Raw genomic sequence first — 18,559 nt, forward strand, 5'->3', positions numbered from 1 at the left:
ACTTATGGGACCTCCTTTCGAACCTCTACACTCCTGCGAATTGCAATTTCTAACATGGAAGGTGGCATTCTTGATTGCCATTACCTCACTCAGGCAAGTTAGCGAGCTACAAGCACTAACAATTCAAGAACCTTTCATGCAAATACATGCTAACAGGGTAGTTCTTAAAACAAACCCTAAGTTTATGACAAAGGCCGTATCCAGTTTCCATATTAATCAATCAATAGAACTGCCAGTGTTCTTCCAAAATCCACAGTCAGTAGCGGAAAGAGCCCTACACACACTGATTGTCAAGAGAGCTCTGCTTTATTATGTGGACAGAACGAAATCATTTAGAAAAACAAAGCAATTATTTGTTGCTTTTTCACCACAACTTAAAGGGAATCCCATATCAAAGTCAGGAATAGCCAGATGGATAGTTAAATGCATTCAGATATGTTATCAAAAGGTTAAACACACTTTAACTGTAGCCCCAAGAGCACACTCCACGCGAAAAATGGGGGCATCCATGGCTTTCCTAGGAAATATTCCTCTTGAAGACATATGTAGAGCAGCCACATGGACTACCATACACACCTTCACAAAAGCAAAGCAACAATCTGCTGTAGGCCAGGCTGTCCTCAAAACTCTCTTTCAAACTGCTGCAGCTGTCACAGGTAACCACCACTAGAGGAGATACTGCTATACAGTCTATCCACAGATATGAATTCAGCAGCCCATATGCCTCGAACGGCATATGCTACATGCCAAGAACAGATGCATACTGGTAAGTAGCATATTCCATACCAATCCTGGGAAAACCAATTGTCATCAGATTTTAGATAAGAGCACATGCACTTTAGCAGCGATCAGCAGTGGCAAAGTGCAAAAGCCGGCAAAAACAAGGTCAGTTAAAGAGGAGGGGGAAGGCAAAAAGTTTGGGGTAACCCTGCAAAAGGGCCATTTCCAACAAAGTACAAAAAATGTTTTCTTGCCAAACATATAAAACTGCACAACCTGCGAAACTGCAAGTAGGAGTCGCCACAAAGGAAAACAAAAGCTTTGCACTAGAATAAAAATGAGAAATAAAACATTGAGATCACAAATGCAAATGACAAGAAATAAAACAGTTAACATTATAAAACACAATGAAGACTGCCCTCCGGGGCAGATCAACATCTCAAATGTCTGATCTGCCCAGAAAGGGGGAACAAAGCAAAGCAATACATTGAAACCCTAGAGGGGAATGATCCTTACCCCAGCCAAACACCACTTTACACACACCACCATCCAAATACCAGCCACACACATCGCCAGACAGAAGCCGGTCCCACACACCACCAGCCGGAAGGCAATCGATACACACCAGCAGCAAAATCCCCAGTTCAACACACCATCAGCGATCCTTGCGCAAAGGACCACTCCCCGACATATCAATGCACAACTCCCTGGTGTCTAGTGGCTTTCTGCTCTGTTTGAGGGTAGATCGGCCTACAAATATGGGCTATCTGTCCTCAGGGGGGCAGAGAAGTGCCAAAACTTTGCCCCAATAAACAGCAGCAACACTTGCCCAAGGGGCTGCTCCCCGACACGCACATAAAAAGATGCCTGGTGTCTAGTGGCTTCCCCCCTTTCTGGTCATCTCAGTATAAAAATATAGCCGGTATGCTCCCCAAAAAAAAAGTGGGAGTATTCCTGCTGTGCGATTGCGGTCCCACCTGAGATCGCGCAGCAGGAAGGCACTCCAAAGAGACATGGCGGGAAAGGGAAAACTCTTTCCTTTCCCCTGGTGCCTCAAAGGTTAAGTTATATGTGTCATTTGCATATCTTAGGGGTGAACAAAGTTTTTATCATGCAAAAGCTGTTTTACCTACAGCTCATCCATTGGTAGATTGCATAGTTTCCTGCTTTATTTCGATTTAAACTAGGGTGTATTTTTTACTACAAACTTGCAATCTAGTCTCACATTGAGGCATATTGCATTATACCTTCTACAGTAAACATTACTCACATGAGCTGCTGCTGTTTATATAAGTCTTGGGTTGTATTTCCAGCACTTCAGTAACCCGAAATAGAATACTACAGCTATTTCTGCTTGCAGAATGTACAAGGAGCAGCTGTAGTGGAAGAGAGCTCACCAATTTAGAGTCAAAACATGTGTTGTAAGGAATGCTGCATCTTTTGCAATAAGAGATTGAGAAAAAAGCTGTGGTTTTATGCAGGGGTGGAGCTCAGTAATGTATTTAACCCACTTTCGTCTGTTGCAGTACATGAGGCACTAAAAAAGGCTGTGAACACTCCTAGGCCTTCTGCAGAACTTGGCATACTTTATTTTCTGCATCGACCACTAGCGACCAGAAGAGTTACTCTGCACCATGTCTCACTCAGGTCAGAAACATCCTTTAACGTTTGCATTTGTCAATATTCATGTTTTTGGTTCTATAAGATGTTTAGAAAAATATGTTTGCTTTGCGTTTTCAATGTGTGTAGTTTTGAGAGCCAATCCTAATTGGGAGGGCAATACAGCTGCCAGGTGCCCCCCAACAAAAGGCAAATGTAAGATGTGGAATGTGCTGAAATTTTAGATTTTCTCATTCTTCCTCTCTTTTTAATTTCTTACGGGGATTTTTTTTGCGTACTTTCTACAAACAAACTATTGTCTTGTGTTATTGATATTAATAAAAGGTGTATGACAAGCCTCTTTGAACTAAAAGTGAACCCTTATTGATGCTCATCAATGCTGGTTTTCTTGACTGCTTTCCTTTTTTTTCTAAATAACTGTCATTGATGGTTATAAACTATTAGCTTGCCAATATTTAAGGGGTATCCAACATGGGTCCTCAAGAGGTGCTTAGGATATCCAATGACTATATAAATAAGTTGTTTTTAGATTTACGCTCTGTAAAATCATCCTGTGCTGAGAACGTGAAAGTCTGTCAGAAGGCAGCCCTCTTGCGCATAGTTTGGACATCCCTGACATCGAGAAATATACAGCAGGATGAAGAACTGCAGGTCTGGATTAAAAGAGAATAAAAGCCTTGGAAAATCCCCAAATTGCACCAAGAAAGGTACCCTTCTAGGAGCTGTGGCTTTCCCCCCAATATTAGTTTCAAATATAGCCCAATGATTGATATTACAAGCAAATTTGACAAATCTCTTGCCCAGCAAGCATTTGCAATGCAATAGGTCTCACATTTTTTAGAGTTAGAGCTATTGCCTCTGTAAATGAGAATGTTTTTACCCTTGTATTATGGAGTGAATGTATGTAGTTTGAGTGGAAATATGTGGGTTGGGTTGGAATGTTTGGTTGTATATTTGTGTGATGTGGAATTGTGTGGTGTGGAGTGGATTTGTGTAGTGGAAATATGTGCCATGGTGTGCAGTGGAATTATGTGTATAGCAATTATGTGGTATTGAGTGTTTTTTAATATGATGCAAATTAAATAGACTCATTCTTTGTATGTGAATCCTTTTTTTTTAATTGTAAACTAACAAATGAGCCAAGACATTATTTAAGTGCGGCGACAGGATGGAGACAGATATTGTGTGACTATGGAAGGGCTGAAAACTGTTACAGCAGGGTACTAGAAGTCCTCTTGTGTAACTTATGTCAAATGTTCACATATGTTAATGGATGTGGTGACAGGAACCTGTGTCACCAGATGTAGGGGCACATGCATCAAAAGTTTTTGCGATCGTAAACGGTGCGATTCGCAAAAATCGTCTGTTTGCGATCGCAAATTAGCCTTTGGAGTTTAAGAATTTGCAATCATGTGCGAATTCCTAAAGTGGGATTGCATTTAAGGAATAGCAATTTGCGATTCCTTAAATGCAATGCTAGAAGCACTTTCAAATATCGATTTTGGTATTTGGGCCCACAAATTACAGACAAATCAAACTTGTCTGTAATTTGCAAAAACTTTGAAAAATGCACTAAAATGCATTTTTTAATGTTTGAGGTTACACACACATGCACTTGGGGCATGTGTGTGCACAACATGGGTGCACATCACACTTTCAGGGGTGCAGTAGGGTGTCATTTTGGCACCCTTGAAATTGCATGAGCAATTTGCGAGTACGTACTGGTACTCGCAAATTGTGCATGCAATTTCCCATTGCCTTCCCAATGAATGGGAAGGCATTCCTTAATTGTGACTCGCAATTTGAGAGTCCCAATTAAGGAATGTTTAGGAATCGCTATTTTTATAACGATTCCTACATTCATAGGCTTTTGCGATTCCTTAATTGTGATTCCTTAATAATCACAATTAAGGAATCACAAAAGCCTACCTTGATGCATGTGACAGAGAATGTCTTTTTTTTTAAAGTATTGTGATATTTTAAAATTAAAGTGTCACGTACAAGGCAGCATGTTGCTTAACATCAATCATTTTATTTGTATGCGAATTAGGGGCATATTTACAAGCCCCTATCGCCACCACGTGCTTTAAGCAGAACACATATAAGTTACAAAACGGCATTTAAAGATTGTTTATGTGCAGGAAGGGGGACCTTCCCCTCAGCACGGGCACCCTTGCACTATGGTGCAAGGGGCCTGCATTGGCGCTAAGCTGCTAAATTTAGGGCCAGCGCAGGGGGAAACACATGTCTGCACCATATTCTTGTAAATATGGTGCAGCTTCACATTCCCAAAGTGACAGAGTGTGTCGTTAGCCTTCTTAGCTTAATGACATGCTTCGCAATTTTGTTCTAAATATGCCCCTCTGTTTGCAGTGATTGGTATTTGTTTGTAAGTAAAATATAACACGTGTCCATTTATACCCCAAATGTATTTATGTATGTGAAAAGCACTGTGATGTAATTTTTTATGTGAACACCATATAATTAGTGAATGTTTATTTAAAATTTGTACCTAATTTTTAAAGTGCTGAAAGTTTGTTTTGCTTTTGCAGTTTCTTTGCACATATTTCTTTACCAAAACACAAACATGTTAATCATGTCTCTTTGACGAGCAATAGAGAAACTTTCTAGTAATTGTATTTCAATCCCGCAGTTCGTTAGAATTGAAACATAGTGATAAGATGGGTTTAAAGTTTTTTCGTTATATTAAAATTTAAAGGTTTCAGGTGGCAAGGCAGCTGAAATATTGGCTGAAATATTGACGGCACGGCATCTGTGAAGCATGTGTTGCGCTAATGAAGTCAAGCAGAACATGAATAATTGATGGAAGTGCTCCAACTAATGCCTGTGCATTTCATACATCGCTGTCCATTGTCATTCCATTCCAAAAAACTTTATTTCTGTCGATATAGACCATAAAAAGTAGATAAACAAAAACAGTTTACACATGTAAAAGCATATAGCTTAGACCAGTTTACACAAATATTTATAGGTACACAGATTAGAACTTTAGCAGCATCAGAATACATCACAGTAATCACAGGGTTGTAGATTCGTGGAGTTCATGCCTTCAGCGCATCCTGGAACCTTGCCGGTCTAAAAAGAAAATTGCCCTGCCAGGATAGGGGGATCTTTGTGGAGAAATATGAAGTGTGCATGTTACAGGAAACTTGGGCAAGAGATGTCATTGCAAGGGCTGGGTATGCAACATTCAATGTACCAGCCATCTCGTGGGGGAAGAGGCAGACCATCTGGGGGCTTATGTATTTGGGTTGCCATGCAACAGGCTACCATGTCTGTTTCCCTGTGATGAGCCACTTGGGCCATAAATGGGCTCACATACAATTTTTTCCAGATAAAATCTCAATTCATCAGTAAACTTCATTCTTAAAACATTGGAGGGAATTGGAAAAGGAGTTAAACAATTATAAAGAAAAGGGTGGGTAGACTATGGGCATTTTATTTGCGATGTGGCGAGTTTACCAACATCCTACGACTGCCACAGTGAGTTTAAAAATCTGAATACAGCAAAGCCGATAGGTGCATAGGTGTCATACTTCAAGACTCTAAATAACGCCACACAATGAATAAACCCTAGATTCTGGCAGAGTGGGATGAGCCAGGTTTATAGCCAGGACAGAAAATAAAAACATGAAGCTCAGACTCTTCCACACAATTGTAGACAGGGCACCCAAGGGGTGGGACTTTTAGCCATTTGTTAGTGAAGGCACGAAGCGGCAAGGTCCCTATTCTGAACTGGATATATAGTTTCCTAGCCAAGGTTGGTTGAATATAATCCAGAAAGGGCTCAATCAGATACTCAGCTTTGATTCTTAAAAAATCAGCTGTCAGATGTCCTAGGGCCGCGTCCCCCTGGATTTCTGCTAATTTATGCAATCTATAGGCTCTAGCCAATTCTTGACGTGAGATTACCGTGCACATTTCCTCAAGGTTACTCCATAAGGTAGGTCTGCCAAGCCTAGAGCATAGGTCCTTTAAGTACAGGAACCATGGTATTTTGCCTACACCCTGGAGATTCAATAACTCCTTTATCTCTGACTGGTAGACTACTAATTCCGGGGTCACGCACAATCTGCGCCAAAAGGTGAACGGCCTAAGTCCAATCTCGTCCACGATAAGTCTGATTCCTAGGTCCAGGCGTAGTGGGGTGAAGGGGGTGCTAGGTGGAAGGCCTAGCAGCTGCCTCATAAAATTGCTCTCTATTTTAGTCAGTCTGCCAGAGGGACAGTGACCCCATAATTCAGCCCTGTACATTGTCACGCCCCTTGCTTGCACTTTGTAGATCTCTGCTATTGGTCCAGCTGGTTTATGGGAGGAGTTTCTGTACAGTTTAGCAATTTCCCCTGCAGTCTGTGCTAGCTTAAGGCTTGCTTTGGCCAATTGCGGGCCCCATTCAAATGTTTCTGACACAGTAACACCTAGGGTAGTCGAAGACTGACACCCTCTTAAGCAGGGTACCATTTAGGCAGGGATTCGGGCGTGATGTGTTAGCTGGGTTGAAGACTATAAATTCAGTCTTCAGTGTGTTGATCCCCATTCCCCTGCTTTTGCAAAAAATGGCGACGCTATCAAGAACCCAATGGATGCCCATGGGTGACTTTGATAATAACAGTGTGTCATCCGCGAACATCATTGCTGGCACCTTGCTCCATGCCAGCTTTGGAGCATCATTGTCCCTTACCTCATTAAGTTGGACAACCAGAGCATTGATGAAAAGGCAGAACAGGGTAGGGGCGAGCACGCACCCCTGCCTTACTCCTCTATTACTTGGGAGGCAGGAGGTTAGTTCTCCTCGTGTACTCTCATGAGCAGACTCAAAAGGTAGACGGGGATCCCCAGGTCTCTAAGTACATTCCACAATTTAGCTCTGGGGACCAGATCAAAGGCCGTCTTCAGATCTACAAATATAAAATAGAGACTGCCACCCTCTATTGATACCGTTTTCCAGTATAGGAGTTGGAGTAAAAAACAATTGGTCTATCGTGGAAATGTTTTTCCTGAATCCGGCTTGATATGGGCTCAGGATTTCATTCTCCTCCATCCACACATGAAGTCGATTGAGGCGGACCCGTGAAAACAGCTTCTGGGTAACATCGATCAAGCTGATCGGCCTACAGTTTGTGGGCAGAAGGGGTAAGCCCTTTTTAAAAACTGGGAACATTTCTGCCCCTGCCCAGGTTTCTGGGATTGCCATACCTCCCATAATTGCATTGAATATTAACCATAGGTAAGGTCCCCATATTTTTGGTTCAGCCTGTAAGAGGTCCCACGGTAGCTTATCCAATCCCAAAGCCTTGCCGAGATGAAGTTTTCTTACAGCGTTTAAGACTTCTGACCAAGTGATCCCGGGGACCTCTTCGTAAGTGGTCCCTAGGGGTGTTAAGGGTGTTTCACATTTGGGCCTGCAGCTTCCTCTGTGGTGTATACAGCCTAGAAGTGAGTCTTCCATACAACCTCTGCGATCTTTGGCTCCATGGCTGGCTTCCCTTCCCTTCTGCCTGTGCAGACTATTGACCAGAACGTGAGGCTCCCCCTTCTGTTCCAGGCAAGAAAAGACCAGGAGGAGGCAAAATACAGGTCAGAAACAAGCAGAAAGAAACAGAATAAAGGTCAGAAAGAGGTAGAATAATGGTTGGCAATGAGCAGAAAGAGGCAAGATAAAGATGAGAAACGAGCAGAAAGAGGCAGAAAAAAGGCCAGCAATGAGCAGGAAGAGGCAACATAAAGGTAAGCAATGAGCAGAAAGAGGTCAAATAAAGGTGAGAAATTAGCAGAAAGAAGCAGAAATAATAAGCATAAAATGGCAAAACAAAGGGCCAAAAAAAAGCAAAAAAGACAAAATAGAGGGCACAAAAGGCACAACAGTGGACAGAAAAATGTGCAGAAAAGGCAAAAGAGAGGAGAAAAGTGCAAAGCAGAGGGCAGAAAAAAGAGCAGGAAAGGCAAAACAGAGGGTAGAAAAACTAGCAGATGCATGCATCCTTTCATGGGCACACATAGACTCTCACGCACCCACTCACTGACCCACTCAGAGACTAACAGATTAATGTACCCACTTACAGACCCACTGACACACTCATACACCCACTCACAGACCCACTGAGAGAGTCACACACCCATTCACAGACCCACTCAAACTCATGTACCCACTCACAGACCCATTCAGATACTCATGCACGAACTCCCAGAACCACTTAGACACTCATTCACCTAGTTATAGACTAACTCAGAGACTTGTGTGCCTACTCAAAGACCCACTCAGAGACTCACACACTCACTCATAGAACCACTGAGAGACTTATGCACTCATTTACATACCCACTTAGAGACTCGAGCACCCACTCACAGACCTGCTCAGACCCACACACACCTACTCACAGACCCAATTAGACACTCATGCACTCACTCACAGACCCACTCAGACTTATGTACACACTCACAGACCCAGTCAGAGACTCATGCACTCACTCACAGACACACACTCACTCACAGACCCAGTCAGAGACTCATGCACTAACAGACCCACTCAAACACATGCAATCACTCACAGATCCATTCAGAGACTCATGCACTCACTCATAGACTCACTTACAGACTCATGTACTCACTCACAAACCCACTCAAAGACTTACACACCAACTCACTGACTCAGAGACTCACACCCATTTAAAGACCTACTCAGACACTTATGCACTAACTCACAGACTGACTAGCACACCTATGGAGGCACTCGAAAACCCATTCAGAAACTATGACACCCACTCACAGACTCACTCAGACACTCACAAACCCACTCAAACACTCATGCAGTCACTCAGATACTCACTCATCCACTCAAGCATTCACTCAGACACACATCCAATGAGACACCTACACAGCCACTCCAGATACACTCACACACTCACTGACAGAGACACTCTCACACTCACTCATAGACCTACTGAGACACTCGTGCACTCACTCACATACTGTCAAACGCTACTGTTTACAGTTAAAAAATAAAATTGAAAAAAGTAGGTATTCACTTAAAAATCCAAAGGTTACAGTGATATTTTAATTAGGAAATAACAATATAAAACTGTACAAATTCACTAAAAAAACAAAGGTTACAGGGACGTAATAGTTAGGAAATTAAATTGAAAAAACCTTAGAATTTCACAGAAAAAAGCAAAGGTTACAGGAACATTATAGTTAGGCTCAGATTTCACTTGTATATAACCATAGAAAATCAACTGCTTTAGTTACCTGAGCTAACTATAACTTACTCCCCTCAATGCATTGCTTATGACCTCTCACATAATACATCACTCATGACATGGTCAGTGACACCACTGATGACATCACTGATGACATCAACCTCTTATTGTGAATGTTTCCTAAAAGTTTGAGTGTTACACATATATACTAGGGTACCACAAACGTAAAATTGGTATCATTTATGTACTACTAATGAGTGATTCCAGTTTTTTAACATAGATTATGTGAGTGGCTGTGTGACTGTGTATATCCATGTGTGAGTATATGTCTGAGTGCATGTATGGGTGTATGAGTGGCTCCATGAGTGTATACGTGGGTGTGTGAGTAGCTGTGTGGGTGACTTAGTGGCTGTCTGAGTGGCTGTATTGGTAAGTGATTGGGTGAGTGAGTGGCTGTATGGGTGAGTGAAGGGATGTGTGAGTGACTCTATGGGTGGGTGCGTAAGTGTGTGGGTGATTGTATAGGTGAGTGAGTGGTTGTCTGAATGGCTGTTTGAGTGAGTGTAATATTTGAGGCTGGGTGTGTTTCTGTTGTGTCTGTTATCCTTTCTCTAGCTATTTGCATACTACCTAATTCGAGGACTACGTTTTTATAGCAGAAACCCCCCACTTGTAAGAAATCACAGAATAGTAATCCCACAGAGGGACCCAGGAAAAAATACTATGAAACCAGTCCTGCTCAGGAGCACCTCCTTCCTTCTTCATGTCAGATTGTAGACAATGCTGTGCTTGGATAGCAAAAGCAAGAGTTTAATTTTTTAGATAATTCCCAGAAATAAATGTGCAAAAGAAAGCACCAATCTTGGGACACACCCGACCCAACACTCGGTCATTAAGTCCAACATATACCGATTTTGCATCACCATGAGATGGATGGCTCTTCCCTGATAGCATTTAGGCCGAGATCAATGTCATTAATCCTCTTCGATAGTTTCCCGAGGCTATCAGTAACCAGTGGGCATTTTCCTTTGTTTGTACGGTGAAGAAAGGTTTGAACACCCTGCATTCACCTGAGTGTCCGAATTCTTCTAGAATGTCTTTGTACTGTGCCAGTCAAAATAGTAAGCAGTTCTTCTTCTTTTTAGCCTGATGCAACAAAGTTGTTTTCTTCTGTAGTGGATGTGGAAAAACACAGACAGATCTTCTCCAGGGAGGATCAGGATTGGGGTGTGTATGGGCGCGAGGGTGCATACGCCCGCCAATCTGTGGACGAGCTGTGCTTAGGCAAAGTCTCTGCATTCACAGTAGTAATCCATCAAAATGGAGGTGCCCCATTACAGGTCCAATATGTGTAGTATTGCTTCACTGTTTTTATTGGTACCAAGCAATATTGTTCCTTTTCCTCTGAAATACAAAGGGTACAGTGTAGGTTTCCATACAATTAGAGGTTGCCTCTTCCGTTTCAACCATGTGTTCCTATTTATCTCGGTATCCCAGATTTCTTGGCATAGAACCAGGGAGTTGAATGACCCTGCACTGGAATTTCAGATCAGGGGTCATTTTGTCACTAAGAAAGGCTGCCCCAAATATGTTAAGGGCCACCCTGGGACCACAGATGGAGGTGGAGCGGACATATGTGTTCACTGGTGCAGTGGTTTTGCTACCTCTAAGAACCTCTTCATTACAAATTCTCGGGGCCAAACAGTGTCCCCATCTGCGCATACGGTCTACCACAGTTTGAATGTCGCTAGATTCAGTGAAAGGGTATAGTGCTGTGCGGTTGGCCTCTTACCGGATGACGTTTACTACTGCTACATAGGGTTCTACTCTCTTAGCTTGTATCTTGGCCCTTCTCCTACACAAGTACAGGGTGTGGGGTATCAGCGAAAATATGTAACACAACCTGTTCGTAGTTTAGGTGCCCACAGTCGTCATGTGCTGATATTATGTGTTGTGTAGGGGGGACCTGTAAAATGCTAGCATTCGGTTCAGTGTTAATGTTAGTGAGGTGGGAGAGGTCCCTACGCGAGTGCTGCAAGAATATTGAGGTAGACTCCATGAAACTAGGACGTTTCTGGCTTTGGAAGGGTTCGAGAGAATACATACTAGACAGAGAGTGTACAAAAATGCGAAAATACGTAACTTGGGAAACATTCATAGGTCTTGGGATTGTCTCCAGGGGAGATGTCGGACTCGGACTCTGGGCTTGGAGTAGTGTAATAAAGAGTCAGTTTGTGAAAAAGTGTTGGTAAAGGCAGCTTGCAGTCTTTGTTCTTGAGTGTTAGACTTGGATTTTACAGCGGGTTCACCCCAAGTTTTTTTCCCTTTTTAGTCTCCTGTTTTTGACCCTGTTTTTGTTGGTTTTATGACTCTGGGCCCTTTACCATTGCTGATCAGTGCTGAAGTGCATACACTCTCCTTGTAAATTGTGTTTATGGATTGGTGTTTCCATGATTAGCATATTTGATTTACTGGTAAGTTCCTAGTAAAGTGTACTTAGTGTGTCAGGGCCCGTTAATAAAATGCTACTAGTGGGCCTGCAGCACTGATTGTGCCACCCACAGAAGTAGCCCTGAAAAGATAACTCAGACCTCCACTGCAGAGTCTGCGTGCAATTTGTAACTGCCATGTCGACCTTGCAAGTGCACCAACTTGCCAGGCTCTAATCTTCCCTGTGGGCAGGGTGCTGTGGATGTTAAAGGTGGGACATGAACTGGTGTGTGGCATGTCCTGGTGGTGAATTACAGTGTATTTCGTTTTTCACCACTAAAAGGCTATCTGTCCCATAGGAAAGAATGGGAGTTTTACTTATAACATCTTATAAGCATAACTCCCCATTGGGACAAGATGTTGAAATGGAGTTTAGTATGCCTGGACTCAGAATGTAAAAATTCATTTTTTAGTGAATATGATTTTTATTTTCTGTGTTTGAAAATACCACTTTTAGAAAGTAGATATTTTCTTGCTTAGCCATCCTGTGTACCTCTGCTGGGCTTGTGGATTGACTTTCTGGCTTTAAAGTGACAGGGGCTGGGGATGTACAGTGGCTCCAGAGTCTGGATGAGTCAGGCCTGGGCTAAAGAGACCTGAGCTACATTCAGAGAAGTGGGAGGAGTTCTAACTAGCACCTGTATAGGCCCGGTCTGCATTTAGAGTGGTGGAAGGAGATTTCCCTTTCACCTGAATAGGTCATGCCTGCCTTGGACAATGCTTTATCCACCTCCTGCCGGGCTGCTGCACCCGAAAGGACAGAACTGGTTTTAGCTGAGCACAAAGTCTCTCTGCACCAAGAGAACAAAGGAATTTGCAGTATAAATATTGTGACCTAGACCCCAGTATTTTAGAGTACTGCTGAATTAAGGAACCTGCCAGGAAGAAGGGCAGGAAACGCTACCTGGAGGAACTGACACTTTTCTGCATGCTCTGCTGTGTTGGTCTGCTGCTTGCTGCTTCAGTCTTGGGCAGGGAAAGGACTGAAGTGTACTTTAATCATCCTGCTGTTATAGTTTTCTCCAAGGGCTTGAAGTAGAGCTTGCCTCCTGTTGGAAGTCTCAGGGACTGCAAAGACTTCACCAATCTCTGGGTACTGCTTCTGGAACTGTTGTTTCAGTTGCCACAGAGAAGGGAAACGCAACCAACTCCATCACCAACTCCGTCTCTGGTTCTGTGTCCTGACGGCACAGCAGAAGGCACCATCCTCATCTCGTACAGAGATGGCCTCCGCCGCCGCCACTGAGCCGCTGCTTGTACTGTGACCTGTGGGCACCGCACTCCTCTCCGCCTTGCTTCACTTCACCAACCTGGTTTCACCGACGTCCTCGGGTGCTACTGACTTTGACACAAGTGACGCATCGTAACAGGGGGCACTGCTCATAAGTTTCATGATGCACCGCCTCATCCCACACAGCAGTCTGAGCTGACCGACGCCAGCTCCCGCTAACTGGTTCTGTCGCTTGCACTGCAACCTGCCAGCACTGCATCAAGCACCACCTTGCCCTGCATCATGAGCCTTTGTCTCACTGGCGCCATCTGGGCGATCAAACTGAGCTTTTGCTGCACTGCATCAAGAAGGCACCACCGCACCCTGCACGCTTCCATTTTGCAACACAACTGTGGTGGTAGCTGTGACCGGCTTGCACCAACATGCCAGCCGCAATGAGAAAGGTACTATTACTGAGTCTGTCCATACTTTCGCAGGTCCGTACCGACACAGTCTGTTGGAACTGTTTGACTCTGTTGTTTTCAGACTCGCGGTAGTCCCGGACGGAGCTTCCAACTTCTACAAACTGTGTTGTCAAAGTATGTCTGCAATTTTAAGGATATCTTGCAAAGTATATATTTTTAAGTACTCTATGATCGATTCTTATCGTTTTGGTCTTGTTTTGGATACATAAAATCTTGGATATTTTTTCTAAACTGGTGTGGTGTCCTTTTGTAGTGTTTTCACTGTATTACTGTTGGTTATGTGCAAATACTTTACACATAGCCTTTGAGATAAGCCTGACTGCTTGTGCCAATCTACCAAGGGGGTGAGCACGGGTTATTTTAGAAGTGTATCCAGACCTCAGACCTCAGCAGCAGTGTTTTAACCCTAGACAGAAAATACTTGTAATTGGAAACATCCAATTGGCAAGTTTGGACTTACTTATAAGTCCCTAGTATCTGGTACCCAGGGCACCAAGGGTATGTAAGGCATTGTGTTCACAAAGAACTCCAGCACTGTTTGTGCCATCCTACATGCAACAAAGTTAAAATGGGCACCAGCCTGCCACTGCAGGCTGACAGAACAGTGTGTCACACTGCTCAATCAAATTAGTAATTACACCTAATGGCAAAGGGGCAACCTCACTTAAATAATAAATGCAAGTCTCCCCTAAAGCAGGTCTACTGTCAGACCTCTAATAGATGAAATGACAATAGTGGGCGCAACACTAAATAACACCTATTGCCAAAAGGTGAAAAGACAGCCCTAAGAGAAACTATTGGACCGAATGGAATCGGCAAAGAAATTCAAAGATGACCGCCGCTTCTAAAATCACAGCGGCCCTCTAGTGATTTACTCCACAGGTGTCTAGAAGCTAGGTGAAGCGCGCGCTCGGTGGCGATCGCGCACTTCACTGAAGTAAATTCCCAGTGCGCATTAGATAAATAGAGCTCCTGAGAAATTCAAGTTTAGAGGGTTTTTTCATCGGGTAGTTTGTCCGGTATTCCGCCCTTGTTCCCCGTCAGAAGTAGTTAGGGCAATAATTCATTTTTGGGCATGTTGAAAAAAGCGAGAGAAATACCAACAATGAAGATGACGTTTTAGCGGCGCCCCTTACTTTCGAGCAGTCTTCTTCTTCAGCCACCTGCTTCCACTCGAGGTTGTTAATAGAACATCACCACCTAAGGGAAGAAAAAAAGAAGACAAAAGCTAAGTAACACTTTCAGAGAAATGTCATGCAAGATGTGAATTAAGGAATTGTAAATAGTTATAGTATAAATATGACTTACCTAAGTAGTAACTACAGCTTATCCTGTAGAAATAAGCAAGGAAAATAGAAGAAATGTTTATTGGAATGTATTGTAGTGCCTGAACAAAGATTAGTATAAAGATAGATAGAAGACAAAAAAACAATACTCACCAGAGAGCTGAAGTAGAAAATGAATATCTGGAATAAAAGAACAGGCACAAGAATAAGTTATTTTAAATCAACTCTTCTCACAAAAGATAACTAGAAATAACAGTGTACAAGGAAAAGCTTGAGTGAAGATTATACAGAGTACAGATGCTCCCACAAAAGAATTAAGTGAAGAGAAAGGCGCAACACACATATATACATCTATTAAAAGGTTGACTTAGCAAAGATAGTGACTAAAGAGATTTGTTTGCTAGGTAAAAGACGTTGGGAGACAGCAACAGGAATTGAAGAGAAATAAGTATCTTCATAGAAAAACACACAGAGGAGAGGCACAGCACCTGAAAACTAGGGTAGTAAAATAGTTAGAAGTATAAGAGAGTAAGAAATTGAGCAGAGTAGAAATCAATAATTTGTGTTATTGTTAAAGGTTCTCTTCGAGGAATACAGCCTGCAGAATTGAAGACGAAGTAGACGATAGTGAGGACAGAGTTTCAGGACCAGTCTCTTCTTAATTTGTTATTTTATCCACTCCTCCATTCCCCTTGAGGGTAGTATTGGAGTCTAGGTACATTCTACTGGATCTCCGGATTATCTTTGAGAGAGAGCCGGGAATCGACGTCTCTGTTCCTGTGCAAGGTCATGGCAAGATAAGTAGCTTGACTCTGACAGAGTAAAGTGCCCACGTGGTATACTTGCACCCGGACAGAGATGGCTGAAGGAATCAACTTACAGACCTTGGGAACGGTTTTGGAGACCATTCAGAAGGAGTTAGTGGCTGTAAGAGATGAAAACCAAAATATTAGGCAGTAAGTGGTAAACTCAAGAAAAGAGACAGCAGAATTAGCTCTACGATTATGACAACCCTTTGGCTCTGGAAGAGACACCCTAAATCCATCTGATGAAGACCCAAATAGGGTACGAGCACAAGTAATCCATTCCTTGTCCCCAGTTATTCCGTTGGCCCCTCTGGAGCGTTTTAGTGGGGATTCCCAAAAGGCACAGATATTCATCACTCCGTGTTCTTTACACTTCATGTGCCACCCTTCCATTTTCCCAGATGCGCAGTCGAAGGTGGCCTTTGTTTTATCATACTTAAGTGGTGATGCAGCATCCTGGTGCATGCCCCTGGTTACCCGTGATGATCCTTTTTTACAAAATTATGAAAATTTCAAGCAAGAATTTCTTCGGATATTCGACAGACGAAGAATCTCCCAAGCGGTAGATAATGAATTGCTCGATTTAAGGCAAGGAAACTGAGACCTAGTGGCATACTTAGAACAGTTTAACAAATTGGTAGTAGAGACTGACTGGCCGGAGAGCAAAAGAGCTGCGGTTTTTTATATAGGACTAAGAGATGAACTCAAGGATGTGCTGGCACAAAGACCGAATCGACCCACGGAAATCTCGGAGCTAGTAGACCTGGTTTTAGAAATAGATTTCAGACAAGGTGAGAGAAGAGGAGAAAAGAGAAGAGATTTAAATAGTTCAGAGATTTGATTGGGCTCGATCTGAAGGAAACAGAATTACGGAAGGACAGATCAGTTCGGAACCCATGCAGATAGGAACTATAAGAGGTCCCTTAATGAAAGATGAAAAAGAGAAAAGAAGGACAGGTAATCTAGGCATGTACTGTGGCTCCAGTGGACATTTCGTTAGAGGATGTCCAACGAAACCAAAAACTTCCTTTAAGCCGAAGGAAAACTCGCAGCACCACCTGTAGCGGGAATTGGACCGGTGGATGCTAATCAAAAATCAACTCCAAGAGAACATCAAGTGGCTAACACCCTGCAGCCGTCTGCCCCACATTTGATCTTATCTATAGTACTTAAGTTTCGGCAAGAAACATTGACAGAAGTTTCAGTGATGATAGATTCCGGAGCCACTGGAAACTTTTGGGATTTAAAGTTTGCAGCCAAGGTGGGGTTACAAGCAATCCTGAAGCCAAAAAGTGAACCGGTCTGAACAGTGGACGGAACAAATCTATCATCCGGGCCCATTGTGAGCCATACTGAGCAAGTGCAATTAATTTCCAGTGATGGACACGAAGAAGTCATTCAATTCAATTTGATAGATGCACCCCAATTCCAGCTATCTTAGGGCTCCCATGGCTCACAGAACACAACCCAATGATCAATTGGAGTTCTAGAACCATAGCAATGGATTCAGAGTATTGTAGGAAGAATTGTTTTGGGGCTAAGGAAAAAAACAGAGTGCAATCCTGCTCATGCCTTGTGTATGACCGGAGTATCCGTGTGTGTCAAAGATGCTCAGCAGATCCCATCATAGTATGAAGATTTTGCAGATGTTTTTAATGAAACCGAGGCAGAGCAATTGCCACCCCATCGGGTGTATGATTGTAAGATAAACCTGGAACCAGGTTCTAATCTGCCTTGCAGTCGGGTTTACGCCCTAACCGAAAATGAACACCATCATTTGAAAGAATACATGGACAAGTAACTGGCAAATGGTTTTATCCGGCCATCCCAATCTCCGGTGTCTTCGCCCCTTTTCTTTGTGCCTAAGAAGGAGGGAGATCTTGGGCCATGCATCGATTATCGTCCAATCAACAAAATCACCAAGAAAAACCGGTACCCGCTTCCTCTTATTTCCGTCCTATTGGATCGGGTGAAAGGAGTGCAGATATATACTAAATTAGATCTCAGAGGAGTCTACCATCTTGTTAGGATGCGCGAGGGGGATGAGTGGAAGACAGCCTTCAGGACCAGATTTGGGCTATTCGAATACCTAAGCATGCCATATGGCCTATGCAATGCCCTGGCTGCCTTCCAGCACTTCATCAATGATATTCTTAGCGAATATATCGATGAATGTGCGATAGTGTACACTGACGATATTCTGATCTATTCGTCTGACACGAGGCAGCATCAAGGGCAAGTATGAGGAGTTTTACAGAAGCTCAGAGAAAACAAGTTATTTGTAAAACTAGAGAAATGCGCGTTCAATGTTTCACAAGTGGAGTTTTTGGGTTTCATCCTATCTCCAACAGGAATAAATATAGATGAGCGAAAAATCAAGGCTGTGGTTGAATGGAAGTCCCCAGAATGTGTTAAGGAAGTTCATAGCTTCATCGGGTTTGCAGATTTTTATAGAAGATTTATAAGTGAGTTCTAGCGAAAGATACTTCCTCTGACACGCTTACTCAGAAAAGGAATTCCCTTCGAATGGACTGAAGAATCAGAAAGGGCCATTTAATCTTTAAAAAATAGACTTCACCTCTGCTCTGAAACTCTTACATGCAGACCTGCAGAATATTTTACGTTGAGACGGATGCCTCGGATCTAGCAGTAGGAGGAGTCTTATCTCAAAGACACAAGGAAACGGGCCAATTACATCCAGTCGCCTACAGATCGCGAAAATTGA

The 18,559-nt window shown here is 43.0% G+C and overlaps 1 protein-coding gene across 3 annotated transcripts in view; it reads left to right on the forward strand.

Moving 5' to 3' along the window:
* The window catches only part of LOC147725634 (uncharacterized), a 387,879-nt gene that overhangs the window by 173,127 nt on the left and 196,193 nt on the right, over positions 1-18,559 (forward strand). For all 3 annotated transcript variants that reach the window (XM_086964330.1, XM_086964332.1, XM_086964331.1), the window contains one exon: positions 2,247-2,367. In XM_086964330.1, the coding sequence (XP_086820456.1) occupies positions 2,355-2,367 (13 nt within the window). In that variant the 5' untranslated portion in view covers positions 2,247-2,354. The remainder of the gene's footprint in view (positions 1-2,246; positions 2,368-18,559) is intronic.

The sequence above is a fragment of the Lissotriton vulgaris genome, chromosome 3_2, assembly GCF_964263255.1.
Source record: "Lissotriton vulgaris chromosome 3_2, aLisVul1.2, whole genome shotgun sequence".
NCBI classification, from domain to species: domain Eukaryota; kingdom Metazoa; phylum Chordata; class Amphibia; order Caudata; family Salamandridae; genus Lissotriton; species Lissotriton vulgaris.